At 45.3% G+C, this 26,039-nt stretch overlaps 2 protein-coding genes across 2 annotated transcripts in view; both read left to right on the forward strand.

Annotated features, from left to right (window-relative positions):
• Nucleotides 1-26,039, forward strand: part of CCL19 (C-C motif chemokine ligand 19) — a 1,093,152-nt gene that overhangs the window by 334,536 nt on the left and 732,577 nt on the right. The gene's annotated exons all lie outside the window — the stretch shown is intronic.
• The window catches only part of LOC138291468 (trichohyalin-like), a 79,573-nt gene continuing 60,273 nt past the window's right edge, over nt 6,740-26,039 (forward strand). Inside the window, exon 1 of the mRNA XM_069230317.1 lies at nt 6,740-6,973. Within this exon, the coding sequence (XP_069086418.1) occupies nt 6,740-6,973 (234 nt within the window). The remainder of the gene's footprint in view (nt 6,974-26,039) is intronic.

The raw sequence follows: 26,039 nt of genomic DNA on the forward strand, positions 1-26,039 counted from the left end.
TGATCATGAATCCAGCCACATCTCAAACTCAACTCTCAGTATCCCACAGTGTACCCAGAAGGCTGGTATTTATTTGAATTATTAGCATTCTTGAATTAATGGTATTCATGCACACTATGAAAACTTAGTTGTCTTTGTCATGTGTGCTTGATCTCCACCTTCACATGAAATTCACATCAATCTTACCATTCCTACACACTCCTGAAACAATTAGCAATCTTTTTATACTTATAAAATTTACATTCACATTTACAGCAGAATAGTTGTTTCGGGATACCGTATTTCACACACTTCCTCAGTGGTGGAACCTTTGCCTACTCTTTCTTGAGTACTTATGGCTTTTCATGACTTCCTCTCCAGTTTTTTATTTACCTGATGTTTTAAATGCACTAACTACATTATCCCTTTCTCTGGGGTTAGGTTTCTTCATATATATCTACATGTTTCAGTTATTTTGGCCAAATGAATTGCCCTGCCATGTGTTAACACTAAATAACTTTTGCTTAATTTTCAAGTTCCTAGGACGATTTAGCAGATGGCTCTAAGGATTCTTTTCTTGCAAGTCTTTACATTTCCTGGATGCTGCTAATCCTCTTGAAGCAGCCACGTACTACTCTATGGTTTCACTGGCTAATTGTGCCTTGGAGAAAAAAAAATGCCATCTCAAACTGTTTTTACCTTAACCTTATAATTGTTCTCTAGCACTTGCATGGCAGATTCATTTTCATGATCACGTGTGTCCATTTCATCTACATCACCCATATTTTTTCTCCTTGGTACTAGTAATGGTTTTAATACTTTTCTCACTTCCACATCTAAAATATGTTTTAATAAAGCACATTTTTATGTAAGAAAACTATGTCCCCAGACATAGGTCTCACAAACGTCACTTAAATTCTCCCAGTGTATTGCAGGCCCTCCAGGTGTTTGAAGGAATGTGGGAGGTGGCACGCTACATTTCATTATGCACTTAAATGTGATGAAATGTTATTTAAAATAGGAAGCGGCGTCAACTTGTCACGCAACAAACTAAAACAACAAAGATCACCATATGCTGTTACTCGTAACAAGGCTTGAGCACTGGGTACTTTATTGCCGCACCTCAATATCTATCGTTCAGCAGTTCTGCAAGATGGGATAGTCAGCTAATCCCACACTGGCTTCATTGGGTGAGAACTAGAAACTCAAGAATTTCTCTTATCGTCGTTGATGCCACTTTTCGTATAAGTGGTCTGAACTCACAATTACTAATGCAAATTACTGATGCAACTTCTTGTATAATTCACCCAAACTCAATACCTTATTTGTTTGAACTGCACTTCCACAGACCATCTCACAATTCCATCAGGGTGCATTGACAAGAAACTCATCAGCTGATAATCCAGCAGGCACTTACCTAGCAGTGAATTGCACTTCAAATATTAACAGAGCACACCTTTTGCGCGGATAGCAGAAGGAAGACCGATCGGCTGACAATGTGTGGTGCTTACCTTAGCATGTTCCTGACATTATTAGACTGCCTGACTTGTCAACACGACTGCCTGGAGTTCACGTCGCTGCATTGTCCGACATCATCCGATGTTGCACCAATGGAAGATTGATGGAGCTGCTAGAAAGTGTCTTGAGGTTGCGTCAACAGTGGGAAAGCTGAGTAGCAACAGAAACCTTGATGAGGTCAGTCTTTTGTCCAATACAGCACAATTACAGAGCTTTAACTGAACCACGAACTGATGTCGCTAATATGTTCTTCCAGGAACATACCAACTGATGTTGGCTTTCTATTTGTCGCTCATAATAGCCTTCAATGACTGGTTCGTCAGCAGGGTAAAGTGAACTTCCCAAGGAACCTTGTGGTTCTATACAACTCGTCACCACTGCTAAAACAGAGAGTAACCATGAATGAGATAGTTTTGAAGAGGTTTATTGCATAGTACAGGATCAACAACCACCGGGACCAAAGTAAGGCAATAACTGTAATTCTCTAGAATCTTGCCCTCAATCCTGTACATTCTTGGTTTTACACTTAGGGTCTATATTCTACAATTAGATGTAACAAATTATCAGCCACTTTGGAATCTTCCAAATTGATGGACTTCTCAGGTGCCATGGGGTCTTGGACCTTGATGGCCTCCTCAGCTGCCTTAAGGTATTGCACCTTGATGGACTTCCCAGTTGCTTTGGGGTCTTGCACCTTGATGAACTTCTCAGCTGCCTTGGGGGTCTTTCACCTTGATGGACTTCTTAGCTGCCTGGGAGTCTAGCACCTTGATGGACTTCTCAACTGCCTTGGGCACTTACACCTTGATGGACTTCTCAGCTGCCTTGGGGTCTTGCATCTTGATGGACTTCTAATCTCCCTTGGAGTCTTGCACCTTAATGGACTCCTCAGCTGCCTTGGGGTCTTACACCTTGATGGACTCCTCAGCTGCCTTGGGGTCTTACACCATGATGGATTTCCCAGCTGACTTGACGTCTTGCACCTTGGTGGACTTATTAGCTGGCTCACCATATAGGACACTCCGTCCAGCCACCTTTACAGACACAGATACATGATTTTTCTTGCATTCGAAGACAGACAAGGCAACAACGTTATGAAGCCACATGTAACAATCTACATAGACAAGAAACTGTAATATAGTTTGTCATTATTATTTATTGCATTTTTCACTGATGCATAATGCACAGAGAACCCATTAAGGCACAAACCTTCATTTTTGCAGTGTAAATATTTTATTGCAATAACATGAACATGCTACGGGAGATCAATAATCCAGATTTTAATTCATTAAAATGAGCTCAAGTAACTAAAACAACCTCCTGTCCTAGCCAGTATTTTATTGCATATCTAACAACACGATGACTTTTATTATGTTTAATAAAAGAAGAACATGGGAATAGAAGACAAAGAAGAAAGAAACAATTTTAAATTAATTATGACTGGAGACAAACTAATGAGCATCTCCTATCAAATGCTGCACGATTTATGATTTTAGAATGTGACTTTTACCAACATTTAAGTTTCAATGCTTGAAGAAAAATAGTTTCATTATAAAAGCTTTTTATCGTCTATTGCAAATGTCAAAACATTTTGAAAGCATTCAAAATTAATATGCTACAAATATCTCATGCAATATCCAATCAAAGGAGACCTTTAAACAAGAAACATGGATTGCAAAACTATACCCATTGCAGCTTTATGTATGAATGTACTTCTGGAATCCAGGGTCATTACTCAGAATGGGAACAGTAAAACTATCAACCCCAAAAAGCAGAGCATCGGGAATCAAAAGCGTGACACAAGATGCAATAAGGAAGTATTTTATTTACAGAGATATGGGGAAGTGTATGAAAGCATATTGTGGCACATTCCTTCCTGGAAGCGGTGAAGCGCAGCACTATATGCAGGACACAAGGCCTAACTGTTGGACCTGGCCCTTTTACAGGGTCATTCCCTAGACTTTTTGCCTTTTTCCTCCTTGTTTTTCTAACCTTTGTTAAGTAGAGAGGCTAATTATCATATGCAAATCACCTTGACATCAGAGGAAGTGACATCACTGAAAAGAATGTCATGCCCATATAGTCATCCTCACTTAAACGTTCAAAGGCCTACTTAAAAAAAATGAAAAAATAACAATCACTAATGGCATTTTTGTTTTTATAAATGAGATGTAGTTTTTGCCATGTATGAAAGTGTATCTAAGCCCCAAAATGGCGAAAAAGCTAAACATTTTTCAAGAGACACTTGTTAATTACATTAGGCAAGCCGGTCTGTGCACGTCCGTGACCCGAACGAGACCAGCGCCAGGACCCCTGGCCCTGCCACCCGCTGCCTCTACACAGCAGATGAACTCATCGCACTCAACCCAGGACGCAACAACAACTGCAAGCAAGCAGCTCCAAGAAACACACATGGTCCATTCAGCTGCCTCCGCTGCCATCAAACCTGCACCACCACCAAGACCTGGCTCCCAGCACAACTCACCCGCAACAACTCATCAAACCCTAAACCCCTAAAGTGCATCCTCCTCAACGTCTGCTCCCTCCATAAACACGCCACCAAAATCTGGTACCTCATCGACAGCATCACCCCGGACGTTGCATTCCTCACTGAGACCTGGACCAACAACCCCTCAGGCCCAGACGTCACTATCGCCATCCCCCAGGGGTACAAGATCGCCCGGAAAGAATGACCCAGCCGCCCTGGGGGGGGGAAAATCGCCATCGTCCACAGGTCCAACTTCCACCTGAACACACACTCTGAAGACTCCAAAGAAGCCACTAACCTGATGGAACACCTCTACTTCAAGCTACACACCAGCCCGACATCCACCATCAGGGGAGCCATCATCTACTGCCCTCCCGGACCCCGCACACATTTCGCTGGCTCCATCAAGGACTTCATCTCTGCACAAGCCATCGCAGCCACCAATTACACCTTGCTGGGAGACCTCAACTTCCACCTCGAGAAACCACAAGACCCCAACACCGCTTCCCTCCTAGACAACCTTCACAACATAGGAGTTCGACAGATCGTGACAGAGCCAACACACTCGGCAGGACATACCCTTGATCCCATCTTCACCACAGGAACCACTGCTACATTAAGCTACACCACAGAACTCCCATGGACATATCACCGATGCATCCACTTCACCTGCAACTCACCCACCATCACCAGACCCCAACCCCAGCCATTGCATAGAAACTGGACAAGAATAACCGACAATAGGCTCACCACTGCCCTCTCCATTGCTGCATCCACCATCGCATGCAACGAGGATCTAAACACTGCAGCACGCATCTTCCACAAGTGGATCACCAACTGCGCCAACACCATAGCCCCCCTCAAAAAGAACAACACCCATGGAAAGAGAGCCAGCTGGTTTACCCCTGAACTCCAGGAATCAAGACGCACCTGTCGCCGCCTTGAGAAAATCTGGAGAAACACTAAGGCCCGTATTTATACTTTTTGACGCTAAACTGCGCTAACGCAGTTTAGCGTCAAAAAGTTTAGCGCCGGCTAACGCCATTCTGAAGCGCCATGCGGGCGCCGTATTTATTGAATGGCGTTAGCCGGCGCTAGCAGACCGGCGCTGCCTGGTGTGCGTGGAAAAAAACCACGTACACCAGGCAGCGCCGGCGTTGGGGAAAATGGCGTTAGGGCGTCTTAAAAATGGTGCAAGTCAGGTTGACGCTAAAAAATCGCCTCCACCCGATTTGCGCCATTTTTAACGACGCCATTTACATGACTCCTGTCTTAGTAAAGACAGGAGTCATGCCCCCTTGCCCAATGGCCATGCCCAGGGGACTTATGTCCCCTGGGCATGGTCATTGGGCATTGAGGCATGTAGGGGGGCACAAATCAGGCCCCCCTATGCCAAAAAAATATATAAAAAAAATAAATAATTATACTTACCTGAACTTACCTGAATGTCCCTGGGATGGGTCCCTCCATCCTTGGGTGTCCTCCTGGGGTGGGCAAGGGTGGCAGGGGGGGTCCCTGGGGGCATGGGAGGGCAGCTGTGGGCTCATTTTGAGCCCACAGGTCCCTTAACGCCTGCCCTGACCCAGGCGTTAAAAAGAGGCGCAAATGCGGTTTTTTTTGCCCCGCCTACTCCCGGGCGTGATTTTTGCCCGGGAGTATAAATACGACGCATTTGTGTCGCAGTCATTTTTTTGGACGGGAACGCCTACCTTGCATCTCATTAACGCAAGGAAGGCGTTCACGCAAAAAAACGACGCTCTTTCCTCATACTTTGGCGCTAGACGCGTCTAACGCCAAAGTATAAATATGGCGTTAGTTTTGCGCCGAATTTGCGTCGAAAAAAACGACGCTAATTCGGCGCAAACAGAGTATAAATATGCCCCTAAATCCCCAGAAGCCCACTGCAGCTTCAAAGCCAGCACCACTGCACACCACCAACTCATCAGAAACACCAGAAAGAAGACCGTCCAAGACAGGATCTCCTCATAATCACACAACAGCAAGGAACTCTTCAACATCATCAAGGAGTTCGCCCAACCCAACAGCGACACAACGGACATTCCACCCTCACAGGACCCCTGCAACAGACTCAACACCTATTTCCACCACAAAATTAAGACCATCTACGACAGTTTCAACAAGAACCCCCCGTCCAACAACCAACACCAACAAACCCACTATCTCTACTTGGACACCCCTCTCCACAGAAGATACATTGAAAACCATGAAGTCCATCCACTCCGGGGCCCCCACGGACCCATGCCCCCATCACATCTTCAACAGAGCTGCAGGCACCATCGCCCCCAAGCTCTGCCTCACCATCAACTGCTCAGTAGCTGCCGCCACCTTCCCCCACTACTGGAAACATGTCGACATCAACCCCCTCCTCAAGAAACCATTGGCTGACTCCACCAACCCCAAAAACTTCAGGCCCATCCTCCTGCTTCCATTTCCTAGGAAAGTAATAGAAAAAGCAGTCAACAGCCAACTCGCTACATTTCTAGAAAGCCACAACATCCTTGAGATCTCCCAATCCGGATTCAGGTCAAACCACAGCACCGAAACAGCCCTCCTGTCCGCAACAGACGACATCCGCTCCCTACTAGACAAGGGAGAGACGGCGGCACTCATCCTACTTGACCTCTCGGCATTAGAAACAAGGCCCTCGACTGGATCCAATCCTTCCTCTCTGGCAGAACGCAACGAGTGAGACTCGCCCCATACTTCTCAGAACCCACACCCACCACCTGCGGAATGCCCCAAGGATCCTCCCTCAGCCCCATGCTGTTCAACGTCAACATGGCCCCGCTAGCCACTATCCTCAGAAGCTATGGAATAAACATAATTTCCTATGCCGACGATACCCAAAGCATCCTCTCCCTCGCCAACGAATCAGACAAATTCAGACACAACTTCCACGAGGGCATGAAAGCAGTCACCAACTGGATGAGATATAGCTGCCTTCAACTCAACACAAACAAGACCGAGGTACTCATCCTGGGCCCCCAACGCATGGAGCGACTCCTGGTGGCCACCCAGTCTCGGAAACCTAGCCACCCCAGGCAGCCATGCCTGCAACCTCGGAATCATCCTGGACCCCGACCTCAGCATGAACCATTAGATCAACGCAGTCACCTCCACCTGCTTCCGCAACCTCCTCCTCCTACGCAAGACCTTCAAATAGATACCCCTCGAGCACAGAAAGACAGTCACACATGCCCTCATCACCAGCAGACTGGACTAGGGCAATGCACTCTATGCCGGAATCAACGAACAACTCACCCGCAAATTGCAAAACATCCAGAACTCTGCCACCAGATTGATCTTCTACCTACCCCGACACTGCCACATCTCTCAACACCTACGCACACTGCACTGGCTCCCCATCGAAAAAATAATCACTTTCAAAATTCTCATCTACGCACACAAAGCCCTCCACAACACCGGACCTGCCTACCTTAACCAGCGACTCAACTTCCACGTACCCCACAGGAACCTACGCTCAGCCCAGCTCTCTCTCGCAGAAGTACCCTGCATCCGGAAAACCAGAACAGGAGGATGCTCCTTCTCCTACCTCGCCGCCACCGCCTGGAACACCCTAACCCTCCACATCAGACAAACCACCTCCCTCCCCAGCTTCACGAAGGAACTGAAGACATGGCTTTTCTAATCCACCTACGGTGCACGCTGTACCCCTCAGCGCCTTGAGACCCTAACGTGTGAGTAGCTGCACTCTATAAACCCTGATTGATTGATTGATTGATTACATTTTTAAACTGCTGCTATTATTTAAGCGAAATGATGTATGTGTGTTTTTAAACATTAAACTTGTTGCTAATGTGGTTTCCTTTCCTGCTGGTGTTATTTATCCAGCTTCAAAGCACAAAAATGTGTGTTCACAATTACAGTTTGTTAAACCAGGCTAGAGATTAAAGTATAACCCCTCCTGGTCTATCCTCTCCAAAGTTTCCACATTTCCATGAGAAAAATGCCAGCCATCTGTTTCAGTGGCGCTTGGTAGCAAATTAAATTGGAGGGGCGAAAAACACACACACAAAAAACTACACGCATAACATACACACCAATATAAATATTAAAAATACACCTTACTTGTTGTTCTGCACACGTCCCTGTTCTTCTACATCACATTCTTCAAGTGTGAAGCCCACAGTCAACTCCCTCATCCAATCAAGACGCTGTTTTCATGCTGTTAAGCATCTTGATTCCCTGGAGATGGCCAGCTCCACGCTCCAAAAGGCTCTGTATGCTTGTGCCTGCTGAGGTTTGAATTGTGCATGTCAGTTTGGCCGGAGCAAGGTAGACGGCCAAACCTACATGCGCACTTCAGACTGAAGTGGCGACTCCTTACTGCTGCCAGTCACTGACAGCAGTGACGCACTGGCCCGCCCTACTCTCGCAATCAAAAATAAAATAGTAATAAAATTATTGTATTACCATTTTATTTTCGACACTTTCTGCTCATCATTGCAGCAGGGCGAAGCTCCACCGTCCCCACAGAGAAACCACCGCTGATTGCAAAGGCCAGGACGAGAAAGTCAAATTGAACTTTAAGTGAAACCATCCCATTAGTTTTCTAACATGGCCTTTCTGCCTTTCGTTATCGGTCAGAGTTTATTATGGCAACTCTGGATCACATTTTAAAGTGTTTTACTTTTAATGCTTGTACGGGCTGGGACATTAAAATGCTGGTTGTGCCGGCCAGGGGGCAACCCTCATTCTCGCATGTAAAGGGGGATCTGCCAGTGGGATGAGGGGTTACAAACATCCTGAGGCCAAATTACACGTTGACAGTGTTTGTAAATCAGTGTTTGTAAATGTAACCAGCTGCAGTCCTGGGCCACTCGGAGACGTCTCCCAGCCTTGGGAGTAGGGGATCTGGGTACGCTTGCTAAAAACAGTGGAGGGACTCCGTCCACCTGCGTCCAAACCCAGGCTTGTGCCCTAGATGTTTCATAAGGTACATCACGTCATATGTAACAGTTAAGATGATGAATTTGGTAGTCATGGACATTAGTGTGGGGCACATTATTATATGGCCTCTGGAAACATGAACACTGATGCAGCTGCAGACACAGCGCTGCATGGAGAGAGCACAGCACTAGACCAGTATTGATGACACCGTGGGATGCAGTAGTACGTCCACGGATGTCATTTATGGGTCACCAGGGGTCGCAGCTACGGCACCTGGCTTGCCTTTTGTGACCCCTGGCACTGCCTTTTGCGACCCCTGGCACTGCCTTTGTGAACCCTTGCCTCAAAGGTGGAAAATTCAGTGTTCTGAATGTACCAGTAGAAAACCAGAGAAATTCAGCAGTTAGAGTTATTTCAAGTAACTATAACTTGCACCCTAAGGTAACTATAACTCACGCCTTCACCATGCACAGCTAATTACTCCACATATATAATTGATGACATCTTCAATGGCATCCTTGATATTGTCACTGCAACATTTGCAATGAAACTGTTGATAAGAAAACTATGCATGACGCCCTATATATATATATATATTTGAAAAGCTCCTGCTGTTCTTCCTGGGCTCGTCTAGCGAGGATGGTTCTCCATAATGGGCGCAGGACCCATTTCAATATTTCACCAAATTAAGTTCAGACGCTGGCACTCCAAGCAACTGGAATGTTTATTTAGACCACACAAAAACCCTTGTCAAAATTTCAGTTTTCAGATTTCACATACAGAAACAGGGCAACGCGTTTCAACCATCACGGTCTTCTTCATTGGCCCGAAAATAAAAAATAAAATTCAAACTTCACCATGGCCCCTCCTACCTTAAATATACCATCCCTTACTAGTCATAGACATAAAAGAAATTTCAAAGAAATGCTCTATTTTTTTTCTCTTTCTTCCTTCTCTCTCTCTTCCTCCTTCTTTCCTTCTTTTCCTCTTTTCCTTATTCTTTCTACCTTCTTTATCCTTTACTCCCTCAAATAAAACCTACAGTATATACATAATAACTTTACCAAAATACCACATAACCAATAACATATTAATCCAAACACTACTTTAGCATCATTTCAATACAATTTCCAAATTGTAAATAAACATCATAGTAATACATATTGTTTGTAGGATGGCCAAATTTACAAAAAACGATCATAATCAAATCAAATAAAGCCCTAGACGACTGTTGACACCCATTATCCATCATCTCTCATTGCACCGGAAAGCGTTAATTAACCAATATGTACAAAAAGTTCCTCGTCCTTATTCAAACCCCAGGGATGTCGACTATTCAGATGAATGATGTACTCGGATTCCAGCTTTCTCAGTTTCCTTTCTCTGTCGCCACCCCTCGGGGTACCTAGCACCCTGTCTATTCCAAAAAAATGTCATTTTATTAATCATTCCTGCATGTACCAAATTGCAGTGGCGAGCCATCGGGTATGTTACATCATGATTGGTAATTGCTCGCCAATGTTCCAAGATCCGTTTCTTGATGGGAAAGATAGTACTACCCACATATTGTAGCCCACATGAGCATACTATCACGTAAATTGCAAATGCTGAATTGCAGCTAAGGAACCCTGTGTGGTAACCTCTAGATTCCAGCCTTTCTTCCCTTGCGGCGTCCACCACATGAGAGTTCCAGGAAGACCATCAGTTGCCCTCTATATCAGAGAGGCCCCAATCAAATTCAATGTCTGGGTTCCTCCTTCCAGTCTCAGGAATGTTAGCAATATACCTCCACTGGCTAGGAAAGGAACCTCACCTCCATCCTGTGCCCATGAGGAGGTCAGGGGCTTTAAAAATGGAGTCCACAGGCCTGTGTCACTCTGGTTCACTCATACATCTATGCACTGCACACCATTTCACCAGCATACACAGACTTGCCTCAAGGAGTCCGGATTCACCATGAGCACCAGGACATTGGGTGAGTGGGCCAGTATGCTCCCATTTCCAAGCTAAAAAGGCCTGGTCAGACTGTAATTACTACAAAACAATGATGATGCCACCACCACACCACATGTGTAAAACCGTTGACAGAGACAGTAGTCCTGCTATCACTATGAGTGATTTGCTTGGTGCATTACTCTGGCCTCTGCACACTCACTGGATGAGTGAGACGTTTGGACCAAAATTAAAAACTAGGATAACTGATACACCCAGGTGGGCACACAGAGAAGGAGAAACAACTGTGTGCCCTGCTGGAGACATTCCTGCCCCAGGCTTTTGGTACGCTGTCTAGTGCAAAAGAGATGGAAGGAAGGAAGTAGGCGGATTATAGGAAAAATGAGAGGCAGACCGAGAATGTATCCAGAGGGCAAAACAAGTAAAAAATGGACAGCAAGAGTGGGGTTCAAAGCTAACAGAGTTAGAAGAAGGGTACTCCAAATATGCCCTGTGATCAAAAGAGATTAGAAACTTGAGATAGATTACATATTCAATTACATTTGAGCCAGATATGATTTAGCCTGCGCACAGAGAAAGAAGCAGCAAAATAACAGTACTCTTGATTACCATGCACCCTGGGCATCTGACTTATTTCTAGCAAGGCAGAGGGACACCTAGAGACACTTGCTGCACGTGCAGCAGCACGAAAAGAGGCAGTGTGGGACAAGAAGAAAAGTCTGCATCCCGCCACATCACCCCTTACCCCACTGAGCGATATCAGTGGAATATCCATGTTTAATGCTAATTAAAAGTACATGAGCAGCTCATTAGGTACTAACTCAGTGCCTTGTATGTGCAAGGCCCGTTGTTTATATGGCATGGATGGGCAGATGTTGCAAAAGTGGGCTGCAGCAGCATCCTTCCTAGGCTGCCTCTACCTCCTTGGCGTGGAGTTTGATCTTTGTATCACAAAATAGACACTCTTGGTACTTGTACACAGAGGAACGGGGGTGTAGGGAATGAAGGGAAACCCAAAAAGTTTAAACTCTGTAGGTGTTAGTAAACCTTCCAAATATTTTTCACACCCACACTTAGTGTAAAATAAGCATGTGTAAGTGTACAGATTGTGTGTGAAAACGTATTGAGCATTTCCCTATGGCAAGGCGGTGAGGGAGAGGGGTTTTCACCACTTGGAAAATGTTCTACAGTAGAAATAAAAGAAAAAAAAAACAAGTTAAAGATTAATTTGAACTTTAACCCTGACATTAAACCAGTCAGTTGGGCATATGCATGGAAATCTACAATTTCTGTATATTTCTGTTTATAGATTTTAGGGATACTTGTGAATCCCAACAACATCAGACATCTACTCACACTGTTTCAATAAAAGTAAGTGAATCGCCCTCGCATTTCAGCATGGACAACATTTAGGGGTCACCAGGCACAGAAAAGGTGATGTGAGGGCATATGCCTAATCACTGACAATTCTGAGCATTCTGACACATTGTTCTTCCAAACGTCATACTATCTCAGTTTGGACCCAGCCATATTTTAATCAGTCTTGACCCTGCTCCAGTAGGAACAGTCCAACCTGAAGTGCCAGACCAGATCCTCCCTGAAATAGAACACAAGCGACCCAAGACCAATGTCACCCTGATTGGGGCTTATCAGTCAGGTGTAGCTTGGTTCCAGGGCCACGGTGAGCATGGAACTCACATCTGAGCATATCCTTGCCACTTAGTGGGGGTACATCAAACACACACGGTGAGCATAAAACCCACATCTGGGCATATCCTTGCCACTTAGGGCGGTACATCAAACGCACAAAGGTGATTGGAGGAATAATTGCAACAAGTCTAACCACTGTCAGTTGCTCGAGGTAGCATTCCAACCCATTGTTCTTTTGCCCACCATGCCGCCTCAGGGTGGACCCAGCCATATGAAAATCACCACAGGATCCACGTTTGGGCATACCCTTGCCACTTAGGGTGGTACAGCAAACACACAAAAGCATTCCTTCCATCACCTTCACTGTCACTGATGAGACCAAAGTAGGTTGAAACCGGTCTGGGATTGCTTGTGCTCCTATCTGGAGGTGACCTGGTCAGGCAGCTCCAATGGACTGTTTTTATTGGAGCAGGCTCAATACTGATTTGCATAGGAGGGTCTCTGTCTAGAATGGCACAGTGGGTTTCCCAGAGCAATTGGCAGTGGCCGAGATTTATTCAAGGAATCTTTCCATTACCTTGTTATTTTTGTTATTTTATATGTCGCTAGACGTCGCAGTATTCGTATACTTCGTTTTAGGCACTAAAATAGGTTACTTATTTAAAGAGTCATTTTTGTTATATTTAATTAGGAAGGTTTATGAATATTAATTAATAAGACACCTGCACTTTTTTCTCTGTTCCCCTTCTTCCCGTTATGTAAAAATCATAAAGACTAGTGCTTAGTTTAAACTGACATGTAAGTTCGGCTAGATACCTTTATGTTGATGTGATATCAATTTATCCTTAACACTTTGAATGGTACACTCTTATTTTGTGTTCATTGGTAATATGTAAATAATTGTAATGGGTAAAGATATAGCCTCTGGAGTATGCATCTGAGTTGGGGAGAAAGTTAGTTTACCTCTTGCAACCCCTGACACTGCCTTTGCAACCCTGGCCTCATAGGTAGCAAAATCAGTGGCAAGAAGACATGGGGAGCTCATCCTTATGGGCATCTGGCCTCCATCCTTTGGGTTATGCATCTGAGCTGGAGAGAAATTTAGGTTAAGATGTTAAATATTAGTATATGAAAAAATGAAATCTACTACAAAAACCCTCAGGTTTCTCAAAATGAATGGTGCAAGAACTTAGTGAAAATGAGCACTGAGGCGAAACCCTGATTTTAATCACATAGAGAATCAGGTAAGTGATTAATACACCTGCGGGAATTACATGGGACAATTAATTGCTATACTAAAAAAGTCGTACTAGCCAACAGATCCAATTCAGATGGAAGGCTCTCGATATTGTAAGCATAAAATGGCTTTATTTTAACTGCCTCGCGCCTAAATTGCCTCTGCTTCAATATAAGTCAATGGGAAAATACATTTCCTTAATTTTCTTATTCAGATCTCCCACTTTCCTGTTCTAAAATGTTGGTGTCTTTGAAAGCTGGACATTTACAGTATACACTATCATACATGCCAAACCTCCTGATTCAGGCGGGAGCCTACCGATTTCAAGGCTAGTTTCCCACCACCCAATTCCTGCATTTAAAAACCCGATTCCTCTGCGGGCTTCAGCTGACAGTGCCTGGTCTTGTGTAACTCAGGAGTATATAGTGCCAGTAACCTGCAGGCCAGTGCACAGCACTTGCATCACGCTCTCTCTGCCTGCCATAGCGCTTGCTTCATGATATTTGCATATCTAATATCCAATCGGGCATCAGCAGACTTGCGAATCCCCGTTCATTACAGTAAACCGATTCAGGCCCCAATAGAAGTCAGAGGGGGAAATACATATCCCGATTTTTTTCTAGAAATATACCACTTTTCTCTTCTAAAATGTTGGCATGTATGCAACATGACAAATTTGCTAGTCACAGCACACCCCTCGGTGTATGCTCTGCGACTGGGCGGCTTGAATGGATTGTCTAATGTTGTGACACAGTTAACACGTCTTTTCTATCGCGCTCCATCCTTGGGCCCACCTAGTGATTAAACGACCTTGGAGTAACGGATGTGATCCTAACAAGGCGTAGAATATAACCGAGTCGTGTAAATGAACGTTGATTGTAGTCATAAATAGACATTTCACACTTTGGCCTCCAGATTACACATCTCACACTTTGGCCGCGGAGACCCGCGGTTCCTCGCGCCTCTTGCGTCACGAGCCTTTGGCCTCTGCGCCTCCTTGCGCGCGTGTCACGCACGTGCTGTTTTCTCGCGGGAAGTGAGGACAGGATCTGTTTGCAGCTCTGCTGTCGTGAGGTCCCTTACGCTGACCCCCAATAGTGAGCAGCAGCAGCGCTTGCCCTGCGTCATCGCGCCCTGCAGCCACGCGCCAGAGCGGATCCGCCCACCTTGCCTTTACTTTCATTGCAAGTATGAGTCTTATAACGACAGCTTAAACCTCTGGGCCACATACATGCCCAGTACCTTTAATGCCTGTGTCCAGGTTCACAAAGTTAAGTTTTAAAGGGAGGCCTCTTGTTTCTAAGGTTTTTTCCTTTCTTCAGGGTAGCACACAGTGAGAAGGAATATCAGTGAAAATCACTGTATTCTTTGCCCCCCTGTCTCCTTTGCACCTGGCCTATGGCAAAGAAGACTGGTCTGGGGATCCTTCCATCCAGAAGCCACTCAACAGGGTTTGAGGTCACCCTCCCCCCCTTCCCCAGTGAGTCTCTTGTGCCCCTCACACACAGTGGAGGTGCCTCGTGGTTGTATGTGGCGAGTTATGGTTTACTATAACGTGACGTAGTTTATGTAACTGCTTTTAAAAAGTGAGAATGTACCAGAAGCCATTAGAGTGTTTTCAAAGTAGAAGAAACGGATACAGCGCACTTGTCTGGAATAGTCATCGATTCCTCACAATGGGAGAATAGTGGTTGGTGGGTGGGAATCGTCATATTCTAGTCAACTCATAGTTTATTCTAAAGATGCGTTTTTTGCAGTTTCTTCAACATGGGAAATTGTGTTCTTAGCTGACATAATGTGTATTCCGATGCTACTGTTAGTAGGATACAGCAGGGCCCAGTTCTATAGCTCACGCGCAGCAACATCCATTAATGGTGCACTTGCTTTAAACTTTAGTACCTGCTCGTGTGTGAGCATAGATTTAATGTGGGTGCTGTCCAACTAGAAAACGTGCCTGTGAACCCAGACCAACCTACAAGGTAAGTTAAGAAAAACATACAATTGATATTTGTGGCCAGGAGTGGACATACTTGTTTGGCCTTCTGTCCAAACCTGGAATGTTTCACAACTGAAATGTTTTTATGTGTGGAACCTGCAGTATTACCACTTTGTAAACTGTCTGTTAGATCATAGCAAATAGGTGAATTAGATACTGTGTGACCAATAAACTGCCTGAGAGGCAGATAATTGAAGATGTGTTGTTGTCAATTGTCCAATATTCCAGGTGGACAGAGATTTTACACAACAACATTTGATCAGATTTCTAGATCGTGTGTTTAAATAGTGTGTTGCTAACACTTGCTTTCTAGTTAGTCGGATCGAATTACAAACTCATGGGCAATGGAGTCTATTTACTTCTGAGATAAGTTAACAAATGGCTAGGATTCGTTGGTTTGGAACATAATGTAACCTTACGTATCACCTGGAAGCTAATGGGATTGTTGAGAGTGGTAGTCATAGACTGAGAAGTATGCAGTAAGGTGTTGTCTTACTTGGGAGCAATGTGTGGAGGGTATAGTGGTTAATTACAGATTGACGTCACGCAGCCCAATCTCAATATTGCATCTCAGTTAGTTGATTAGAGTGAAAATGTTTGATGCCTGATGTGGCAATAAGCACAAGAGGGGATGGACGAGCAAGCCGGGAGAAATGTGTATATGCTTGAGAGATTGAGTATTTAGATTTAAAAAATATTTATATTTGTATTTTCAGAGGTAACACATGAGGATAATCAAATACTCAACTGTGTCCCCTGTTTTCAACAATCTCTCAGTCGTTCATTGATTTGATCTCCTTCACTCTCGAGTAGAACACTTTCAACAGGGCTTTTGCAGCAGGTGCAATGTGTGAGGCACTCACTGCACCCATTTATAGATATCTTTTACTACCATACCAAGTGGGTTGATTTTCCGGTCTAGCATTGGTGCCCTCGGGCACTCTGCATGGCTGGATGCTCACTCATAATCCAGATCCGGGTATTCCAATCTCCAAGGAAAGGGTGACTGTTTTCGGAAGGCACAATGTCACAACACACTGGAAAATGTGACAGGCAAGTGCCCTACAGACGCTGCCATCTTCTTGGGAGGGAAAAAATACAAAGCTGTAAAATACCTCCTAACTGATGAAGCCTTCACATGGTTGGAGAAGAGCAGGAATCCAGGCAAGAAAGTCCCAACAGCGAAGAGTCAGGATCAGCAAGGGGATGGAGTGACGAAACAAGTGAAGGCACACTGCTTTGTTGGGACACTCCCTCCAACCATACTGTGGCCTTTACCTGGAATAGGCCTCATGTGTGTAGTGTACACTATAAGGGAAAGTCAGTGGGCTTTACTGCGTTAACTATAGTGATACCCCATTATACACACAGGGAGGGAACTGCCTTAAAGTGTAGTTTCTCTCCTTGGCTTACAGACACCATTGACTTCTCAAATTAGAGTGTAAACTGTGCGGGAAAATCAAAATTGCCACTTTCAAAATGATAACTGTACATCTTGTGGGTCATTCAGAGTGTTCATATTTCCCTGGCTCAGCTCAGAATCAGAGCCCAGGCCTGCTGTCACTCTGCTGTGTCCAGTAATTACATTCTCTCCAGCAGCAGGAACAAAGGCCGCCCCCACACAAAAGGAGCAATTAGCATTACTTCTTCTTGGTCCTGAGGAGTAAAAGTGGTGGGGCACAATGTGCTGTATCAATCATACAGCTGTCACACTGCAGCAGCGATGGGCCTGCCCAAGCCCACTGAACAAAGGAGAGTGCCCAGGCAACTGGAGCTATACCACCGGGGCGTCACCTTTGAAATTCTAGTGTGCAAGTCCCTGGCAGTGATGTCAGCGAGGAGTGGAGTTGAGACCCTAGGAGCTGATATGATCAGTGGCTCCTTGATGACGCTATTTTGGATTGTTCCAACATGTTGTGCAGGAGGGTTGGGGTAGGGGTGGAGAGGTGATCACCCCAGGATTGGTTGGGGGTGCCTGTCTTCTGGAACCTTCCTCTCCCCTTTAAAAACGCTTGCACAAGGGGAAGACTCTCTCTTGCCTGCTGATTTTCTAACTACCACCCTGCTGGATCCTGGGACTGTCATAGAAAACTGGAAGGAGGAAACCTCTGACCCCCACTCGGGAACCAGGACTCTGTCCATTTGATCCCAGGACCAGTGGGTCTTCCCAAGGGCGTGTGAGGCTGGCCCCCTTTTTCCCCCTGAGGACCAGCTGGGGGGAGCCCTGGACTTTTCTGCATCCTCCAACAAAGCCACAAGGGAGATCTGGCGCAGGGAGCCAGGAGAACCACATTTTGGAGACCTGCGCTGCTCTGCAGTTGAAGGGGGTTGCTGCAGCTGTCTATGGTGGAGAGAACTCGCCACCAGAAGTAAAATGAGCCCAGGATCATCCAAATCAGCCCAATGGGCTTCAGGTTATGGCATTCTAAAGTTTGGCTAACTTTGACCTAATTTCCTCTCTCAGAGCATGGCAGCTCCTCTGTCATTTCATCAATTTCTCCCGGGGTGGACCAGGGCCCAGGGGACAGAGCAAGAAGGATATTCTCATTATGTTGCGGGAGAGGGTGTGCATGGGGCCCTGTCCCTGTGTTCAAATCTCCCCCGGGGACCCTATCCCTGGGCAGACTTAAGCTGGAGTGGGCCAGGACCCAATTTCCGATCTCCAAGTACTCTCAGCTACGGGGAAGCACTGTCCCACTTCCCCAAGATCCCCATGCCTGGGGAGCGGCGTTGCGCTCCACAGGTAGGAGGTGGGAGGAGCCCCGGACCCAGTCCCTGGGCCTCGTGGTATTAACTGAGGATGGGGCGAGTGCCACTGCACCCCCCCCACACACACACACATGGCCCGCTCTCCTCATGTCCGTGTCTGGGGGAAGTGGGAGGCGGCCACCACCAAACACATCTGCCCGCTGGACCAGGCAGACACAAGAAGAGGATTCCTGCCTCTCATGGCCGCACACCGGAGTGCGGGCTGTGCAGTGAGGCGGCAAGGGCAGCTGGGGATGGCTCCGTGTGCTGCTCTCCAACACCAACCAGCACTGGGATGCCTGGGTGGGAGGGAGCACCCCCTCGAAAAAATAAACAAGAAAAGGAAAGGCAATGTGGCGCAACGCCGTATTCAAAGGGAAAACCTTAGAAAAACCTCTGCGTGGTTCTCCCCAGCACAGCAAGAGAGCCGCTGTTCTGATAGTCACTACAGTAGCCAAACTCACCCCATAATGCTTTGCGGGCATTTCTTCTTAAATGCAGTTTCACCCATAACTTCGCCTGTGGTGGCCTTAGGACGTTGGGATCACCACCCAAGCGTTCAGCAGGACGTCTCTAACCCATGTTGGGGGGGGGGGGCAGGGGGGCAAAATCATCACCAGCCCTGGTTTTACCTGCATTTTCAAGTTCTGCATTAGCTGGTGCTTTTGCTCTAAGCTGGGAGTGATTTATCCTCTAGGGCCTTATGTGTGGTAACATTTCAGAAGGTCGGGAAGGCCTAAAAATGTATAGTGTAATGCTATTTCATGTCATTATGCCTTCTAGGATTTGAGTATATGACTGCACTGCAGTGCTTTTTATGATGTTGTTTTCATGTGGGTACGCTTTCTAGGGGCTGCTTGTATGGTTACAGTGCAGTGCTTTTTCCCCATGCCGTCTTACTGTGATGCCCTCTAGGGGTTATTCTGACAAATATAGTTCAATGTCACATATTTGAAAGAATGCACTAACAGAAAGTTAATTCCTGATAAATGTTTTATTAGGTTTTCATAATGATTGCATACATTTTGTTGGTACAATATTGTCACCATTAGGACAATGATTCAAACCCAAGTAATATCTTATTACATGATGACTTTTGGAACTCACGTAATATTTTTGGGTGACCCCCTCTAGGAGGTCACCAGTGGCTACACAATGTCAGCTATGATATGTTCCATCTGCCAATGTATGTTTGTCAATTATTGCATAGTATTTAGTAGTATGTGCGTAATAAATTTACTTATTTTCTAAAGAAAAAGGACTGACTGGACAATCACTTATTGAGTGTTATTACTGCGTGGCAGTGATTCCTAGCCCACACCCTTGAGTTTGCCTTAGACTGCTCCCCCTCGCTACCCTGTGAGAGTCAAGCCCTACAAAGGCTGTTTGGTTCCCACTAAGGACACACAACTAATAGCTAAATTTCCAACAAGAATGAAAATTTGAAATGGACTAGCTATGGAGTCACCTTAAAAGGCAGCTGCAAACCCTCAGGCAGGTGACTGACGTTTTGAAGTTATAGAGAGAAGGACAGGCAGCTAAGGAAACAGGTCCAAGTGAGAGACTCTCCCAGCCTGCAGCTGTGTGCGTGATGTAGGGTGTCCTGAGCCCCGAGGAACCTCAGATCTCTGCGAAGTACTGTGTTTTTCAGGCACCCACATGGCCAAAAAGCTGCAGACACAACAACCACTTAGTTTCAAGGCACAACCTCTTCAGCAATCACCAAGTGACCTCAATAGTGATTCGTACAGTACTACTCGGAGACCAAGAGTTATGTGCTGCACTACAACCCTGATAGATTCGAGGAGAATAACCACATCATGAAGACAGGCTCAATGCCTGAAGCCTGATTAGACAGCCCACCATGGAGGACCTATACAAAATATAGAAAATAGTACAAGACTGGATCCCCGATAGTGTAAAGTGTGTACTACTAGTGCCTTAATTACAGGGCCAGAATGTTTCGGAGGTGAATGTGCCAGAGAGCAGTGGTCGAAGGTCAGTCTTTTTCCACCAGAATGCTACGTATAGTTTAGCCACAGAGATGCAGTGCCAAAACAGAGTCTTGCTACCTTTCGACCAGAACTCCATTCCTGATGGCTTCAATGTCAGTATAACTACTTCAAAAATGCTGGATGGAGTAGCTAGGATATTCTTGACGTTGCCTATTACCTCTTTCCAAAAAGCAACTCATTTTGGACATCGCCACAAAATGTGTATTGCATCACCCATGACCCCACATCAACTTCAATGCACCAGGCTGACTAAAGGATGTATGAGCTGAAGCTTAAACAGATGAAATACCAGTGGAAGAGGACCTTAAGAGAACCTTCATGCTCTGAAAACTGCTTGTACATTTGGAAGTATCTTGGCAAAGACACAATTATTCCTGTTCATGCCCTCCCTGCAGTATCTTCCATTTGTTTTTGTAGAACCACTGATCATATGGTGTTTAGGATAACAACATATAACATTTGTCAGACATAGCTCCTCTTTACCCAAAGGTTTCAAAACTCATGAATTCCCAAGTTGCAGCATAACATATACGGGGCTGCATTACCCACTGCCTAATCTGAAATTAATTAAATCTCAACCTCTCCCCTACTCCTAGATTTTAAAGGACTTCTATTCAGTCTTCTCAAACATGTCTGGAATCATTGGCCACCCTTGTGGAGTCCCAGGTAATGGGCACTAGAGTGAGATGTGACTCAAACTGGTTATTGTTCAGGACTGACTCAAGAGCATGCTTTTATTGTGTCAGACCTTACAGCTGAGCGCCATGAGTGCCTAACTTTACCTTGTGCCAGGTGGCATTCTACAGCCTCTTTTTCCCCTAGTACAAAAGCTGCATTTTCAGCAGCTGGGTTGAATTCCTTTGCAAAGTGATTTTGTGTGTATGCAGAATGGAGTATGTCCAAAATGTCTTGACCATCCTTGTTGGGGTATTGACATGCGAGTTCGGGGGTCAGTCATACTATATGCCACAGTGTCCTGCCAGTAACGGCCAGTCTATATGAACCTTAATCTTTTGTCATCCTGCCTGAAACCAATCAGGAGTTCATCACTCTCTATGTCAAACTGAAAGACCTGCAGTGGCTGTAGAGCCTGGTGTGTGTGCCTGTCCTTGTGGAGTTCAGTGGCGACTGATGGATCATATATATATATATATATATATATATATATATATATATATATATATATATATAAATATATAAAAAATAATTCCAAGGCAAAAAGACATCGCTGCACACCGTGCCAAAGATATAGGCAAAAAAAATGTTTTCCCATGGAAACAAGGTCCTAACTTTAGCTAACTATTGTCAAAACAAATGGTCATAATTCAGGCACGGTGCACTCAAGCTGCCGGTGCTAGCGGTAGGAGGTAGACCAATCCTTCTCAAATATAATTCCAAGATAAAATGACATCGCTGCACACCATTTCTCCTGAAAATTACTAGTCTTTAATCCACGCCAGCAAACACCAACACGTTTCAGCTGCGAAGAGTCTTGATCATGGCTGGTGAGCCCTTTGTTAATGTTCATTAAATATTATTTCACAATCTGCCCATAATGAGGCATCTTGGGACACGTAGTTCAAATTGCAGAAGTAAAATATGGAAAATGAAGAAAATTGAACATGTATACAACAATAAATGATCCACATTTGACAGGTGAAAACATATATAGTTCTAATGGCATTTTATCCACATAATGAAGCATAACTAAGCAGTGACGTAATGCAGTACTAAATCAAATGACAGGGAGGTTTGCATTATCCATCAAAAAATGTAACGCTTACATAGCCTGTTTACATCTCTAGTTCACAAGGTATGAAACAAGAAATTGAAAAACAAATTATGGCTAAGTGCCATTTTACCTCCTTCATCTCATTAACCCCATTGTTCAATTAATGCCATTATATGCGTGTACACGTTTATGTAGTCACCTACCAATTGTCAGTGATAACAGGTGCATCCATCGCCAATAGTTAATACCATACATAGCAATTATAAATGAACATGAAGTTCCTCATCTGCGTTGAGCCCTTCTGGGATTTTGGTTCGTAATCTGATAATGTAACTACTTTCCAATCTACGCAGAAGTAGAGTTTGATCACCGCCACGTTCTTTTGGAGGTACATGTCCCAAGCCATAATATCGAAGGGATTGCAATCCTCACATTGTGTTGCAGTTAAATGTTTGGCAACCGCAAAGCTCCCAACTTTATGTTCCACTGCACGTATATGTTCCAATATCCGTTTTTCAATGGACAAGTTGCACTTCCAATATACTTCAGACCGTATTTACATTCAATAGCATAGACTACATGAGTAGTACCACATATAATCCTATGTTCTATCATTATCTGCCTAGGGAGGGATAGGGGCCGGACACAGACAAGAGACGGCCAGGGAAGGGGCCTACACAACAGACCACGTAGGGCAGGCAGGAGGCAGTTGCAGCACAACAGAGCATGGAGGACAGAAGGGAGTGACAGCAAAATGTGCCATGGAGGACAGAAGGGAGGGGATAGGGGAATGGAACTCTGACAGGCAGGGTGGAGGTGGCAGGGACAGGTGGCAACCATCTGACCATGCTAGATAGGTGGGAGGGGCAGTGGCAGCTCAACAGAACACTCAGAGTAGATAGGAGGGGCAGTGGAAGGTCCAAGGAACATGGTGGGCAAAAAGGAGGGAGCAGTGGCATCCACACAGACATCGAAGGGCATGGGGAAGGAGGGTAGCAACAACAATCTATGCACAGAGGCTAAGCAGAAGGGCAATGATGGAGCAAAGAATTGGGCAACGGAGGGCAGGAGGAGTGGGCAGGGACATCAAGCCAAATGGAAGGCATTGGCAGCACATTGGACCATGCAGGACAGGAGGGAGGGGGCTGGTGCATAGACTGGGACAACAGAGGGTAAGGAGGAGGTAGATGGGACAGCAAGCTAATGGTTTAGGGCAGGTGGGAAGGGCAGTGGCAGAACAATGGCCACACATGACTGTAATGAGGGAGCAGGGGCATGGACTTGGACTCTGGATGGCAAGGAAGAGGGGGGACAGGAGCAGAGAGTTTGGGTAGGGCAGCACAATTCCAGGCCAGTATCCAGTGTCCAACCCCCTCCCCACCGTGCATTGTGATGACATCTTACTTAACATAAAAAAAAACTAGGAATTCACTGCAAAAAACTAAGGTTACAGGGATGTTATAGTTAGGAAATAGAATAACAAACAGTAGAAATTCACTAAAAAAACAAAGGTTACATGGATGTTATAGTTAGGTTCAGAATTTACACACACAAAATCATAGAAATTCAGCAGTTAGTGTTATTTCAAGTAACTATAACTCGCGCCCTCACCATGCACTGCTAAATATCCCCAGATAGTATATCACTCATGACATCTTCTATGACATCATTGGGCGCTCCCAGCCAATCCTGATGCTGCTCTGAGCAGCGTCAGGATTGGTGCAGGGCAGGAGCCTGTGCCTGCAGAGGCAGAGGAGCATTGAGGGACAAGGAGCGGCGGAGGAGGTAAGTGTTTTTTTTTTTTTAATTAAGGCCCATATTTATACTCGGTTTGTGCCGAATTAGCGTCATTTTCTTTACGCTAATTCAGCGCAAACCTAACACTATATTTATACTTTGGCACTAGACACTTCTAGCGCCAAAGTTATAGAGTTTACGTCATTTTCTGGATGTGAAAACCTACCTTGCGTCAATAAGATGCAAGGTAGGCGTTCCCATCCAGAAAATGACGATATGGCCTTAGCGCCATATTTATCCCTCCGTGCTAAAATCTAGCACGGGGGATGGGGGCCTTAAATAATGGTGCTAAGCTTGCTTAGTGCCATTATTTAACGCCTGGGTCAGGGCAGGCGTTAGGGGACCTGTGGGCCTTTTTCCATGGTCAGAGACCATGGAAAGACCCCACAGGTGCCCTTCCCTGGCCCCAGGGACACCCTCACCCACACCAGAGGGACACCACAGGATGGGGATCCATCCCAGGTAAGTCCCGGTAAGTATAAAAAAGAATGTTCCCACCCAGTCGGGGGTCCTGACTTGGGGCACCTTGCATGGTGCTGGCCCCAATGGCCATGCCCAGGGGACATTTATCCCCTGGGCATGGCCATTGGGGTGGTGGGTATGGCTCCTGTCTTTACTAAGACAGGAGCCATGTCCATGGGGGTTGTGCGCCAGGAAATGGCGTTACACTGCTAGAGGCATTTTTTTTGCCTCTAAACAGTGTAGCGCCATTATTCGGCGCACAAGTCCAGTTTCCCCTACACCTCCCCCACCCAGTTAGCGTCCTTGGGGCATTAGCCCCGGTCAGCGCTATTGCAATAAATATGGCGTCCGGCCAGCATCTAGGAATGGCTCTAGCTGGCGCTATACTTTTACATGCAAAACTGCACTAACGCAGTTTTGCGTGTAAAAGTATAAATATGGGCCTAAATTTAAAGTTTACTCCCTCCCACCTCCCCCTACGCCTCCCCGCCCCTTCCACGGCCCTCAAGCCACGACTGGTCTGGTGTATTTCATCCAGAGGTTTTAGCTGCTACAAACACAGAAATTGTCTAGATCAAAGACTGAGAAGAAATAAGGAATAACCATGGCGACTGGGTGAGGTTTTACAGATCTCCCAGGTAATTCCTTATTTCTAAGGTGCCCCTCAGGTTCCAGACTCCACAACTCCTTATAGTTACAGATAACCAGGGAGGAATTATGAGGCCTAAGAAAGTTACGAATCAAAAATAATACGTTATCAAATTTTTAGAACTTCAAAGCTTAATAATGCCAGTCTGTTCAGAAGAATAAGACATTTATTTTTAGTCTGGTAGGAGAACAGTGCTGTCCTCAGATGACTCTAAGAGCTGATTCTTTTTTGGTTAATTTCACAGTGAAATACATTTCTACATTCATCACATTGTGAAATATATGTTTTTTGTAGCATAGTTTTTACAATAAAGTGTTTTTAGAAATCTAATGGTGCTAATGTTTTTCTACTTTGTATTGGTAGACATTCACATCCAAGTATTGTTTGTTTTTTGAAGGAACCATTTCACAATTAAAATAAGCATTGACCTAGGTGCTACCCTGAACCTCATCAAAGGCCCAAAATGCTTTTGTTGTGTGACCCACTTGCCACTGACTCCTTCATATTTTTCTGTATAAATATCTGGCTAAACACTCAACTAAACAAAAGCTTCCTACACATTGACTAATAAATTACTGTCTGGGTATCCTAAAATCTAAAGCTTATTATCTAAAGTACCCAAAAGGTCTCACCAATGTTAATTTCTAGGAACACAACAATTACACTATGGTGGTCATTACAACCCTGGCGGACGGTGTTAAAGGTGCGGTAATACCGCAAACAGGCCGGCGGACAAAAAATGGAATTATGACCGTGGCGGAAACCGCCAACAAAGACAGACACTTTAACACTCCGCCCGCCACGGCGGTACAGACAAGCAGCGCGGCGGTCACCGCCAACAGACAGGCGGAAGACAATGTACCGCCCACAGTATCACAACCCG

The sequence above is a fragment of the Pleurodeles waltl genome, chromosome 1_1, assembly GCF_031143425.1.
Source record: "Pleurodeles waltl isolate 20211129_DDA chromosome 1_1, aPleWal1.hap1.20221129, whole genome shotgun sequence".
In the NCBI taxonomy this organism is placed as follows: Eukaryota; Metazoa; Chordata; class Amphibia; order Caudata; family Salamandridae; genus Pleurodeles; species Pleurodeles waltl.